At 43.7% G+C, this 14,369-nt stretch overlaps 1 protein-coding gene across 1 annotated transcript in view; it reads right to left on the minus strand.

Moving 5' to 3' along the window:
* The window catches only part of LOC119456122 (conserved oligomeric Golgi complex subunit 8-like), a 34,443-nt gene that overhangs the window by 19,150 nt on the left and 924 nt on the right, over positions 1 to 14,369 (minus strand). The window contains exons 3-8 of the mRNA XM_037717726.2: positions 12,561 to 12,685; positions 11,477 to 11,580; positions 9,684 to 9,858; positions 8,709 to 8,870; positions 5,865 to 5,916; positions 3,798 to 3,961 (exon numbers count right to left, since the gene is read on the minus strand). Coding sequence (XP_037573654.1) covers positions 3,798 to 3,961; positions 5,865 to 5,916; positions 8,709 to 8,870; positions 9,684 to 9,858; positions 11,477 to 11,580; positions 12,561 to 12,685 — 782 coding nt within the window. The remainder of the gene's footprint in view (positions 1 to 3,797; positions 3,962 to 5,864; positions 5,917 to 8,708; positions 8,871 to 9,683; positions 9,859 to 11,476; positions 11,581 to 12,560; positions 12,686 to 14,369) is intronic.

Here is a 14,369-nt window from a genome sequence, read left to right on the forward strand (position 1 = left end):
TGCATCTGATGCCAAGTCGTGTGAAATCTCACAAAAGTGATAGTACAGTCAACGGCCAATTTTCTGGACGCCCGATAATTTGGACGCCTTCGCGGCACCGCCACGTACCCCAAAAAGTCAATATATAAGAATGTCTGAAATTTCAGGTGCAAAAACCCTTCACCATACCATTTTTCAGACTTCTTGCTGTGACCGCAGGTTCAAAACAGTGTTATTGAAGCCACCATCGCAGCCATTTTGATTAGTTTTAGCTTGTCTAGTATGCCAGTAAACGCAGGCGGACTGGGCATTTTACTGCAGGGGCAGAGGTATAAACGTGAGCGGCCTGCACGGTGCAGTCCTCTGGTGCAGAGGTATAAACGTGAGCTGCCTGCACGGTGCCCCCTCAGTTCTCTGGTGGTGCAGAGCTCAACCAGACAAACACGGCTAATATTGCAGTAACCAAGTGCACTTTGGTCTTGGTGTAAATTTTCAGCAGCAACACGATTACGCGGCTACCGAAAATTTACACCAGCAGCAAAGTAGAATACACTTGGTTACTGCAATATTAGCTCTGTGTTTGATTGAGCTCTGCACCACCAAGTGGCTACGCCGTGCAGGTCATTCATGTTAGCGCCTCCGCTCATGCGGTAAAATGCCCAGTCTGCTTGCTTGTACCCGAATACCGGGCACGCTAAAGCTCTTTATTATTTTGCCGACTCGAACAGGCGCTCTCGCATGCAGATCTGCTGCCAGCCATAGCCACCACCCTGGTAACCCTAGGCCTACCTGTTTCGACATTCGCTACTAAGGTTCTCACTGATCGGAGCGGTGTTTTTCATTGAAATAATTCGCTGCAGTCAGCAATGGAGCTGACTCTGCCATTGTAATCCTCGCCAGGCTTCGAAGCTTGGAAAGCATGACACATTGCATAATGCCGTTCCCGAATGTCAACTTCGCCTAAATACAGCAGTGTTAGGTGGTGAAGCGATACACCTAATAAGTGTACTGGCAGGCCTTCAGATCTATTTTGGACGTGCCTGTGGCAATTTGAGCCCTTGGGGACGGTAAAAGGCATGCATTCATTTTTTTTTTGGACTGCCCGATTTTTCGGATGTTCTCGCAGCCCCAAGGGAGTACAAAAAAATAGGACGCTCACAGTATCTCCAAAAGTGATCGTAGTCGAACATAAAATCTGTATCCAATTGTACCGTGCAGTCAATTTTTACTCATTTTTTTTTGAAAAAAGGTGTGCATAAGATTCGTGCAAATATGCTATTCATGAGCGCCTGCCACTTTTGTGAATGCGATGATTCTTATTATTCCCTTTTGATGGAAGTCAATAAGACCTTGTATTTTTTCATTAGTTTTCCAATGAAATGCAGCAGCCAAATGCATATGCTCAATCCGTAATTCTGTGCCTAGCAGAACACCACAGCCAACAATACTAGACTACGTTCAGTTGTTGAACTCTCCGTAGACACCGTATATCACAGGCGTCCCCCTGCCTTGGTTTGCCGCCAGAGGGCGGCAGCGCCGCAGGTGTAGCTGCACCCATGTAGCGCCGCCGCTACACGGGTGCAGCTCTTCATTGGCGAAGGTGCTCGGGTCCTCCAACTTTGCAACTTCAAAACGCAACAAGTGTTTTCACTGATGCATTTTGCAATGTTTGTATAGCCTCACGTTGGTGTTAATTAAGGCAAAGGTAATTAAGGCCCAGTTAATTAGAATAGTTAAGGTGCTCGAACCATAGGTCGGTGCACTCGCTCATGAGTGCACTCACTCACACTCGCTCGCACTCATTTCAAAGGCGTGAGTGCGAGTGTTGGTAAGTGCGAGTGCAGGTGAGTGCCAGTGAATGTGAGTGCAGGTGAGTGCCAGTGAGTGTGAGTGCAGGTGAGTGCCAGTGAGTGCCAGTGAGTGTGAGGGAGTGCGAGTGAGTGTGAGTGGAGGTCAGTGCGAGTGCGAGTGAGTGTAGGTGAGTGCAAGTGATAGCCAGTGAGTGGATGAGAATGCGAGTGAGTGCCAGTGAGTGTGAGTGGATGTGAGTGCAAGTGTGAGTGCCAGTGAGTGCAAGTGAATGCCAGTGAGTGTGAGTGGAGGTGAGTGCTAGTGAGTACCAGTGAGTGTGAGTGGAGGTGAGTGCGAGTGGAAGTGAGTGTGAGTGGAGGTGAGTGCGAGTGAGAGCCAGTGAGTGTGAGTGTCAGTGAGTGCGAGTGGAAGTGAGTTCGAATACAAGTGAGTGTCAGTGAGTGCGAGTGGAGGTGAGTGCGAGTGAGAGCCAGTGAGTGTGAGTGGAGGTGAGTGCGAGTGAGTGCCAGTGAGTGTGAATGAAGGTGCGCACGAGTGAGTGGAGGTGAGTTCAAGTGAGTGCCAGTGAGTGTGAGGGGAGGTGAATGGAAGTGAATGCCAGTGAGTGTGAGTGGAGGTGAGTGCTAGTGAGTACCAGTGAGTGTGTGTGGAGGTGAGCGTGAACGTGAGTGAGCGTGGGGCCTGGAAAAAGTTATGGTGAGTGAGTGTGAGTATTCTCCCATACTGCCGACCTATGGCTCGTACCCATGACCTCTGGCAGGAGTCGTACCCTTGACCTATGGTGGGAGTCGAACCATCGACCTTTAGTGTTAATTAAAGTGAAGCTAATTAAGGCACAGTTAATTAAGGTAGAGTGCATTGAGGAACATGTTTAATTACGATAGAGTTCATTACAACACTCAAACCCACGACCATTGGTGGGAGTCTGACGCACTACTTTTGGTGTTAATTGAGGCAAAGTTAATTAAGGCACAGTTAATTAAGGTACTCGAACCAACAACCATTGGTGCAAGTCGAACCCACAACCGTTAATGCTAATTAAGGTGAAGTTAATTAAGGCCCAGTTTAATTATGATAGAGTTAAGTCAACCCTTGCTGTGATTTGTACCCACTATGCTTGGTGTTAATTAAGGCAGAGTTATTAACATAGAGTTAATTAAGGCACTCGTACCCATGACCTTTGGTGGGAGTTGAATCCTCGACCTTTGGTGGTAGTAATGCTTTCGCATTCATCCACGTAGGGATAACTAAGTGCTCCTTGAATTTTTAATTAAGTGTTCCATTAGTACTAATTGTTAGGACTAATTAGTATTATTAATTACTATTTAATATTAGTTGTTGCCACTAATCAGCAGTTGTAACTGTCAGCAGGCCAATCAGTTAATTAATTATTTAGTACTAATAGGTGCTACTAATCAGCAGTTCTAGCGGTCAGCAGGCCCATCGGTGCACTTTTAAAATACTAGTAGGCATAAATCTAACGCACCTTCTCTTGATATATACACTCTCTCAAGAGCACTTGATTTCAGGATGAAAAAAAAGAAAAAAAGAAAAATGAAGCTAGCATTATTTTCTTTCATCAGAGTACCACACTCACAAGTGCAATGTTCAAACCTACATGAGCTTTGCTCGCTCACGGGCGGACTGAACTTGCACATTCAAGGCACGTTTTTGCTGTAGGAACCGTACATAAAAATAAAATTTGATGATGTGGGCCGTAAGCTCCTCAAAATGCACACGGCATCCAACATGCACAAGAGTGTCGCAAAACACTCAAGTATACACACCGCCAAACTACGTGAACAGCCGCGGACAGTGCTTTGCCACCCTGTCTGCTCCGTGCCAACCAAGCAAAGTGCGACAGCAGTGCCACGAGATGCGAGAATCGGTGGCGGGTCCCACGTGGTCACAGAAGTTTGAAAAGTGAACCTACTCTAGTAACGTGACCACGGCTGCACGGGTGCCACGGTTAACTCTGAGATGAGTTAGTGAAGAGCCATGCTTACCTGGCTGGTTATCCAACTGTAGAAGATGGTGGCTCCGAGGGTGTTGGGATCCTTTCCTAGACCAGCCAGGGGGTCATCGTCGGAGAAGATGGCACGATACTGAGTCACAATGTCGAACAGGTGTACCCGGCAGGCCTCCACCACTCGTGTGAGATGCGTGTAAGCTGTAACAAAAGCAAGGAAGGGGGGCAGAAATGAGGAGTTCGGCCTCCGAATGTTCTCAACGTCTGCTTCTGTCACAGCTTTACATGCAACCAGACACCCCAAACACCTCAAAGCCTGTGGTCCTGCACAAGTTAGGCAGATTTGGGATCATCACTTTCCCCCGAGTTACCTTTAAAGCCCCTCAAGGACTCATTACAGCTTCACAAACTTGTTGACATTTCAGCTTCTTGAAGGCAGTTCATGGTAATTTGGTGCAAATTATCACATTCACGTGTCCTTTCGCAGGGTCTGATTTTCAGGTGGCTTGAACTAAGGCATTCATGTCATTAACTGAATGTGGTCAACATTTCAAAGCAACCCTATGACTGCAGAAGGCACCATACCTTCGGAGGGTTCTAGATTAATATCACCTAGGCCACGTGCAGCCATGGCTTAATATATGAGTGTCTTTGCATCCAACTCCCATCAGAATGCAGCTGTAATGGCTGGTAATCGAAGTTGTGACCTTGTGCTCAGCAGCAGAATGCCACTGCCACTTAGCTACCGTGATGAGTAATCATTTAAATATGTGGCCAACCCAGTAAAACATTCACTACTTTTTCTGGTTCTACAATAAATAACCTCACTTTAAAATAGACTCTGTTCACCTTCTCAGTGTTTTAGATGCAGACAGCTCGTCCCTATAATTATGCCTGTTCTTGCAGCGTTTCAGACGTTGTAGAGCCTGCAGTGCAAATGTGACACGCTATTCACAGAAAGAAGCACCAGAGTACATCAGTAGAATTATTCAGAAGAAAATGCTAGCGGAATACTGTTCCTTCATGTAGAGGCTTGCAAGATTTTGTGTTGTAGATAGTGCAGAGCATGCTATCAAGCAAGGGTAAACTGCACTGGCATATGCCACTCACGTTTTACAGTTGAAAGGGACAACAAAGCAATCCTGCAGCAAGAGTGGTGAAAGCTTCTCCTACTGGAAAAGCATAGCCAGTGTATGCATGTTATACTACGCCCACGCAAGAGGCTGTAGCTATCGTACTTCTTTAGTAAAATACATTTCTGCCGCGAGGCTGGAGCTGTCAACAAGAAAGTAACACACAAGGAGTGAAGTTGAATTTGCCGTTAAGCAGAACAGTTTGAGACTGCTGCTTAGTTTCCCATGGCCTCAGTGTACTTTTTCTAAGCCAAATTTTTCGTAAGGTAAGCAGGTTCACCTTACAGGAAGCCTACTTTGCGTCACAGGCTATCGAGGACGTACCTGTCAATACACATCATGCGTATTGAGGATAGGGTGTTGAAAGCAGTAAAGAGGGCAGCTGTGAACACAACACAAACATAAAGCTGAAAAAGCAGGAACAGTGAGAACCAACATTTTTCAGACAATCACAAAATGAGAATAGTGAGCAGAAGATAGTTAATTTTCTTACACCCAATGTGTTACATGTCTTGTCAAAGCTGAAAAAGATGGGTGTTTTTTTGTTTTTTTTTTCTATACCAAGGCAACACGTGAATTAAATTTTTTTTTAATTTGCCCAATCACTTGCCCAGCTTTTTTTGTTGTTGTTTTAAAGAGACAAAAGCCGAAGTTAAAAAGGCAATGCAAACAGCTCAGACTTTACAAGTTGGTCAAGCAGATTGCAGAAAGTTGCTTATCCAGCTTATGAATGTTTTTCACTGAAACTTTCATTAAATGTTAGTACAGAGTTTGTGAGCTTCACCTGCCTTGGTCTTCCTTGCTCTACGAGTACATCCATAATGCAGCATAGCACAATGATTGCATTTTTATCACTGCTATCAAGGTTCATCTGTTGACACTTGTTGCAATGGCCTCAGACAGCTTGCCACATCTAATCAAACAATATAATAGAAAGCAAATGACTGCAAGAGCAACAGAGCAGGACTTACCATCTTTTGTTGGAATGTTGTTTAGGACACTATCAAACCAGGAGCCTCTGGCCTGAAAGCACATTTATAAATCACTGTAGAAAATGGAGTGCTGGAAGTGTTAACTGGAACATCAATGCATTCTGCCACAGATTCCGGAAACATATTTCTCGAAATTGGTGCTAAGCAGATGATTTCTGCTAAATGGATATTACACTCGAACTCACTTATAACAATATTAAGTGCCAAGAAAATCCCATTGTTATAACCAATAATTGTTAAAACTGGGTAGGATTTAAAAAAAAAAAAAGGTAGAGGGGAGAAATATTTAAACATTTTATTTAGACACAAAGAAGCACAATTCAACCCACTTATTGCATTACCGGTTTTAACAATGCTCAAACGTAACAATAAGCAGCTGCCACACCCTGAACTTTTGTCCAAGTTCTACGGTAAAATAAACCGCTTACTGCAAGGTTCCCACGACATATTATTGGCTACATCAATTCAATCTGGCTACTGGGTGTCTGCACTGAAAAGAAATCCAAGTAAAGGGAAAAAAAAAAGAAAGAAAGAACACCAGCCCCTTCACCACACCCATGTCTGTGCCGCACACACTCACCATTGAGCAGTGTGGGCACCCCACATGGTGCGCCGCCGTCCCTATCCAGTCTGTGCAGGTACGCGGCTTAAGGAGGGCCTGACAAAAAAAAAAAAGGCTAGCGTTTTTTTTTTTTTTTGAGGCAATGCAAGGAAAGCATGCCTTGTGGGAGGGGGAGGGGTGTGTGTGGCACAAAGACAAGTGTGACAAGGCGGTCATGCTTGTCTTCTTTTAGAGACTTTTGCATTCTTTTTCCTTTCAGAGCACACATCCAGTAGCCCGATTTAATTATTATAACTGTTATAACTAATAACGCATGAGAGCACTGTAGTAAGGTGTTTATTTTACCATGAAACACATACAAAAGTTGACGGTGCATCGGCTGCTCATTGTTATATCCAACATATTGTTAAAACCGGCATTGTTATCAAAAGCAAGTTCAACTGTACACACAAGCCTCAATATGCTGAACACGAATACAACAAATTATCGAATATAACGAAATATAGATGTTGACATATTCTCACTGATATCAGAGTGCAATAAATATGCATATGCTTATAACAAATATTGACTATATTTAAGATATTTCCGTGTTGGATGCGATTTCAGATTTCATTTATAACGAGGATTGACTGAAGTTCATTGCCGCTAAACCTCAATTCCACAATTAAAACACATGGTCCTAAAAATATTATTACAATTTTAATTAGCAGAATTGTGTTAATTGTATTAATTTGCTAATATCACTCTGCAATTTGTCTATCAAGTAGTGTCAGCCTTGTCAAATGATACTGCTGATGTGACAGAATCGCAATATCTATCACCGAAAATGGATTAAAACCCAGTATATATAGCGGTGGACTGCATTATCATTCATCCGAACTCCTTTTGGAAAATGCTTGAGTGCACTTGCATTTTGCAACTTTGGCCTTGGCTGTTCGATTTGTTTTTTTTTTTTAGTTCATCAGATGTTTGCCCAGCAACATAAATAGTCAACGTCCGATTTTTCAGACTCCCTAGGGGTTGCAAAAACGTCCGAAAAATCAGTCAGTCTGAAAAAAATGAATGCATGCCTTTCACTGCCGGGCCCAAATCGCCACAGGCATGTCCGAAATAGCTCTAAAGGCCTGTCAGTACACTTATTAGGCATATCGGTGCTTGTATGGTGATAGGAGATGGCGGGTGCACGCGGGTATAATCAAGGAAAATATACCGTCGCGTGACAATTGCCCCTTCCCACTCTTGGTATGCCTCACCGCAATAAATTGTGTATGCTTCACCAGGTAACACTGCTGTATTGAGGCGAAGTTGACTTTCGGGAACCAGCATTATGCAACGCACCATGCTTTTCGAGCTTCGAAGCCATTGGCCAGGATTACAAAGGCGGAGTCGGCGCTATTGCAAACAGCAGCGAATTGTTTTAATGAAGAACACGGTACTGAACAAAAAGCTTGGTCGCAAACGTCAGAGTAGCTAGGCCTAGCATTGCCATGATGGTGGCTACAGCTGTCAGTGGATCTGCGTGCGAAAGCACTGGTTCGAGGCGGCGACACGATTAAAATGACGCCGGTGGTGGCTTCGATGAATACCATTTTGGACCTGCGGTCATGGCAGAAAGTCCGGAATATCGGATGGTGAAGGTTTTTTGTGTCCGAAATTTTAGACGTTCTTATACATTGACTCTATAGGGTACATGGCGGTGCCACGAAGGCGTCCGAATTATTGGGCAGGTCCGAAAAATCGGGCGTCCGGAAAATCGGTCGTTGACTGTATACTCATATGTAAAGACTTTACCTGTCTGTCTTTCCCTCCTCCTTTTTTTTTTCTCCTCTCTTAGGCAAAGGTATCCAGGCTACTCTGTGCCTTCACCATATATGTCGTTTGGCTGTGTTCTGCTATTCCCGTGACGCTCCTGAAACTCCAGACCTCTACATGGTGAGTACAAGGATTTTTTTTTTAATTCCCCAGGGTATTGGAACTTTTAGTATACAACAGGAACTCACTTAAACAGCCTGTAGTCAGCATGATGGTCGCAGGCAACGTAGCTCATGTACTTTTGACAAAGACTGTACATGTGGCCTGTTTCTGCAGTGCAAGTAGGGCAAGCCCATTCATAAGGCTTGATAAATTTAAGGGATGTTAAAAAAAAGGGAGAACGTTTAATAGAGTACGCGGCCGCTAGTAAAATTACGTGAAATCTTCACAGTGACAAAAGAGAAGCGTACCCAAAGTTTATCTGAAAGACGTATGCATGGTGTTACCTGTAGAAAGCGGACACGCAGTTCTGCTTCAGAGTAGACATCCATGCGCCGCAGGTAACCGATCACTTTGAGGCATGCAGGCAGTTGAATGTTGGATCGCAGCTGTCCTACCAGCTGGCTCAGCATCAGCTGCTGGGACTCGCGGACTTCTGCGCCAATGCTCTGCGATGGGTAGAAAGATGAATTGATGCATCCACTCACTTATTCATTTATTCCATTCCCTTGATTCATTGATTCATATTTCCATGTGCAGATGTCTAGCACTTTTCATTAGTGGGCCCGAGTTAGCTCAATTAAAAGCTTATGTTTTTTTGTCCCCTGTCTGGCTGGCCTGAACTTGTGTTAACATGACACCTGATGAAGCTGCTGGCTATGTCCATGACACCTCTGAGATAACGGAACACCAATGCTTTCTTGAGCAAGGACAACAAAGTACAAAATTAGAAGTTTGTATAGTAAGGAGAGTTGGTAAGAGTGCATCTTTAAACGCAAGCAGTACAACGCAAAAAGAAAAAAGAAAAATTAATTCATTAACTGGTTCTCTCCGCTGTACACCATGTTACTTGTGTTGTTCAGCAATATGCAAAATACAAAACAAGTGCCCGTGGTAATGTGTCTCCGTGTCACTCACTCACATTGAACAGGGACACTGAAAACTAAGATGAGATTAAAGAGCTACCAAATGCACAGTGGCTGTGACAAATGCACAGTGCCAGTGACAAGTGCAGTGACTAGTGGTCACTGCACTTGTCACTGGCATCAGGTCGGGAGACAATGAAAAAATTAGCAAAACACACTCTATGTACTGTCATAGATCTTGACACATCAGCAGGCACAGAACAGCAACAAAGGTGCAGATAAAAAAGACAATAAGAAAAGCTACCAATTCATAGCAAACTGTATAGAAAATTTCATGCTGCTGCTGCCGCACCTCCACAGTGTCTGGCCAGCAAGAAATAGCAGAATGAGACAGACCGCAATGAGAGGAATGGCAGCGGCATGCTTCTTCTCGAGTCTTCGCACGTAGGCAGCCAGCTCCAAGGCCTCGTCATAGCAGCCATTGCGAACACACGTCTCCATCAGCTGTGAGAGCTCCAACACTTCCAGCAGCTGTGGATGCTTGGACAGCATCTGGGACATCTGGCGCCATCTGCACATACAAAAGGACAGCACAATGTGGTGAAGCTTAACAAGTTAATTTCTAATGGTACAACATATATATTTTTTAATAGTTGACCAGATGGTATGAAAAAAGCAAAACACGGACAACAAGTAGCTTGGAGAAGCTTTTTTGAGAGGTGTGCGAGAAGCCAATGAAGGTGAGGGCTTGTACAGGTCCCATAACGACTGTCTAGAGCGCAGGAGCAGTGCGCTTCCAAGACCCTCAGCGCTGCCAGCCTGAGGAAGTTGTAACACAGTAGTTGCTTCTGAGCATGAGCTGCGACATGGTCAACATTCAAAGTGCTATCATATCCATGTTCGTTGTGCAGCTCCCCCTTTCTGTTGCTTCTGCCCGATGACAGGGGGAGCTGGGATAGGCACCAGGTGGCAGGAACAGTTTTTAATTAGCGCGTGTCTCAACACGACAATGGGACTCCTCAGCATGAGATAAAAAAACGACATGCTTGTGCATCCTGTGCATCCATTGGACCCAAGTTGGTCCTACGATTGGTTTCGAACCTGTTTCCTTCAGCACAGCATCCCAATGCTACCCATTGGCGTAAAGAGGTTATAAAGATGGAGGTTATAAAGATGGCGTAAAAGAGGTTAGACGCTGATGGATGGACATACCACAAACTGTGTGAAATTCCCAAAGAATGCTAATCACATCATTCATAAAAAAATTCCAGTAGAATCTATCTCACGATGAATGTCAACATTAATGCGATCAGCATTGAAGCAATGTAGCAACACACGATATTGCCACCACTGAAATGTGTATGCAGGTGGGCTTCTCTCTTGCACTTCCAGCACTGCACACGCTGTGCCACCTAGTGACCCCGCCATAAGGACAGCGCGTGGCGCAGGTTCAACCTAGTTGCCCAAGTTTCACTGAAGAGGTTCACTGAAAAGCGGCACACACCTAGTGGTACACATACCCAGATACCCAAATTGGCATCGAAGAGGTTCACTGAAGAGCAGCACACACGAAGTGGCACACTCCTTTTCCATACACTTCTTTTGACTTACCCTGCTAAGCTAAGGATTCACCACAAAAGTAAAAAAAAAAAAATGACAACACTGTTGAATTGAGAGCTTTTGGCATGCATATCAAGTATTGAGCAAAAGAAAGCTACATCATGAGTTTTTCATGTTGCTCTACAATTTTCTCGCTGACACTTTTCATCTAATTATGATATTTGAAAAGTTGATTAATTAAGACTAATTATGTAATTAGGCAGAATGCAAAAAATAATCTGAGTATCTCTAAGCGACGGCAAACAACATTACCTTGGTTCTGTCCAGCTACGCGGCATTTGCACATTTTAAAATCTTGGTGCATGATAGTTGGGACACCCTGTATACATGTCTGTTAGGCGTGTACTATACCGCTGTCTATTAAAGAACTCCTAAACTTCCTATCCAGCCAGTCTGAACTAGACAAGAACTGCGTTGCCTTTTCCTGTGTCTGCACTGCTGTGACCAAGTCTTGTGAGCACGTAATGCAGTATAGGATTGATGCCCAGGTTAAATACCTGAATTTCCTCTTGTTGTTAGTGGCGCACAACCGAATAAACAGAAAAAAAAAAAATATCTGCAACACTGACCTTGTGGTGATTTGCTGAGATTGCAGGCTGAACTGCTGGCACTTCTTGGCAAATTCTGGAAGCTTCTCTTGCAAAGCATCCAGCTTTCCTTCAACCACATTGAACTATGAAGGTATTGGGGGAAAAAAAGAATAAATACAGGATCAGTATGTCTGGTGTTCAAGTGACCCTGGAGGGGGCAGAATTCACATTTGTTTTTCCTGACTCCTGCTAAGACACATTTGCAATTTGAAACAGTGATGCTGTTCTGGAAAGAAATAAATTTGCTACAAATAAATTGAAATGTTACAGTTACACCAATATTGTGAAGCAGTGACACAACAGCCAGCTCAATATTATTTACAGTAAGCCTTGAACTGTTTCATGTGGTACTAGTGAAATTAGAGATATGCAGTTGTGCATGAGCAACTTCCTTTCGAGGATGACAAAAAGAAAAAAAAGAATTCAGTGACTACTCTAGTTCGAGCAGTTTTCATCTGTCGGCATTCCCCGGTGGTGAAGTGGAGAGAGACGTCTTTTTCTCCCTCCTCTTACCTATACAGCCCTTCATTACTGCTGCCTTTGCTTAAATTGTTTTACCTCTGTGCTGGCTTATGGATTAGCTGCAGGGTGTGGCATCAGCCAAGCATTGCAGCAGGCAGCACAATAGTGCTCTCAAGGCACGCTATTTTTCTCTACTGCAGCGTAGACTGAGTGGCCGACAACTAAACTCTCTGAATGGCAATCTGTGTATCCACACTTTGAACCATCGCCAGGCAGAAGAATGATTTCTTCATAAACATCCTGCACAGCCCTTAGGGTCACTGGCAACAGCATTTCTTCATAAACTTCTTGCAAAGCACTCAGGGCCACTGGAAACAGTCACTGGCAACCCATATCAACATCAAAATGGCATGGGCAAGTGAGCCCATTACAGCTATTGCTTTAAAATTCCTTAAATGAACTCAGTACAGGTTATAAGACTGTAGTTTTAGTGTGGTGACCACTTGTTTAAGCCTGTAACAGCTGTTGTTCTTTCATGTGGTGAAACATGCATTACAAACAGACCAATAGACCGTTACATTTGCTTCCCACTGCCACTCACCTCTTTAAAGATGTCCTTGGAGCACTGTGCTGTCTTAATGAAAGTCTTGTAATTCTCAAAGGCCAACTTTTGTGTTTGTTCCAAGACTAGTGCTTTTTCCTCAGCCAGTCGTTCTGGCTCGTGAGCTGTTCGGGGCACAAAGTGTACAAGCAACAAATTTGTGAGAAACAAGCTGCAGCAATGTCTTCAGCTGTTGAAATGGGAGTGAGTGTACTGTCCCAACAGCCATGATTAAGCTTAAAAGGATGTGGAAGCACTGATTTGTCCACATTACTCCTGTCATGATTGTGTGACAGCCTATGAATTTACAATGATAATAAATCTATAAGAGGGTAACTGTGTAGTTATCGTGGAGTACTATAGCAGCGCATACAGATGAGGACGCAAGAAGGCACACGAAAGACACAGACACGGCGCTAACTTCCAACAATTTGGTTTTTTTCCGGGTACCAATGCTTCACTTGTACCCTCTGCCTTGTGCATCAGCGAGCACGAGGCAGAGGTAGTTCAAGATGCCGCTACACAAAAGGCATTTTTCCAGCACCAGTGCTACAATGTTGGCAGCATTTCGGCCATGAAGGAAAAAAGAAAGGCAGGTGGCAAGACAGTTTCTATGAAGTTCGAGTAGTTTTGAGGTGTGCTGTGTGTTTAAAGGTTGTGTTTTAGAACAGAGGTGCAAGTCAACCCATGTGTTTCAGGTTATGGGCATGCATGCATTAAGTTATGGTGCTCACAGAAGTTTATAAATTGTTAGTGAAACCTGTGATGACACAGAACTCAGTTGAAGAATGCCCTGTGTACATTTTATATATTGACCCTAGTGACACTAGTGGCAGTTTGCAGAACTGTTATACTAGACAAGTGATCAACAAAGAGCACAGAGAATCCCCTAGAAGACTAAACTGAGATGTGTTCTATATTTGGCCATAGCCTAATGAGAAATGAGGTAGACATGCTTCTGGTATTGCCATATAGCAAATGTTATTATTTCAACTGTAAAATGACAGTTTAAAATCTGTTCGCAAATGTTGCGGTACATATGTAAGTAACTAGCTAATTTGCCCTCTCTTTTTATTTAAATATTGTTCTAGTTCTGGGTACATAGCAACATGCAAGCCATATTGAACCGTACCTTAATTTTTTTTTTCATACAAGCTACAAGGTTTCTTGTAATGAACTATTACGACGAAGAATGATTCGATAACGATTGACATCGATTGGTTCGCAGTAAGTAGCAAACAACCCAATTAAAGCGAGAGACAGAGAAAAAAACCAAATATTTGAAATCTTGCAATGAGAGAGTTGTAGCGTAGACAAGGAACAAAGGCTTACACATGCTACTCTTCAAATTGTGTGAAGAAAGATGGTGTCAGAAGTGATTTCCCTCTACCAGTATGGACGTCATCAGGCCCCCAGAACCACTATAGCTGTCCGGCAACATATGGAAAGACTGGATGGTTTTAAAGCAGAAGCTGCACGTTAAAGGCGAGAACTTCAGCACTCAAGACAGCTATTCTTCTAAGTACTGTGGGCGATTAGGCACTGGACTTCGACAAATGCTCGTTCACTGAAGGTGAGAGCAAGGAAGATTATGACACGTTACTGCAAAAGTTTGAAGAATACTGCATCGACCAGGGAAATGAAGTGTACGAGAGACTCATTTCTCGCTTGCGAGTACAGAAAGAGGCTGAGCCTTTTGAGCGGTTCCTATGGGAACTAAAAAGGTAAGCAACAAAGTTTTGTAACTTTAGCTTACTTGAAGAGTCTCTGATTAGAGACCAAATTGTTTTTAGTATACATAATGGAAAG

The sequence above is a fragment of the Dermacentor silvarum genome, chromosome 6, assembly GCF_013339745.2.
Source record: "Dermacentor silvarum isolate Dsil-2018 chromosome 6, BIME_Dsil_1.4, whole genome shotgun sequence".
In the NCBI taxonomy this organism is placed as follows: domain Eukaryota; kingdom Metazoa; phylum Arthropoda; class Arachnida; order Ixodida; family Ixodidae; genus Dermacentor; species Dermacentor silvarum.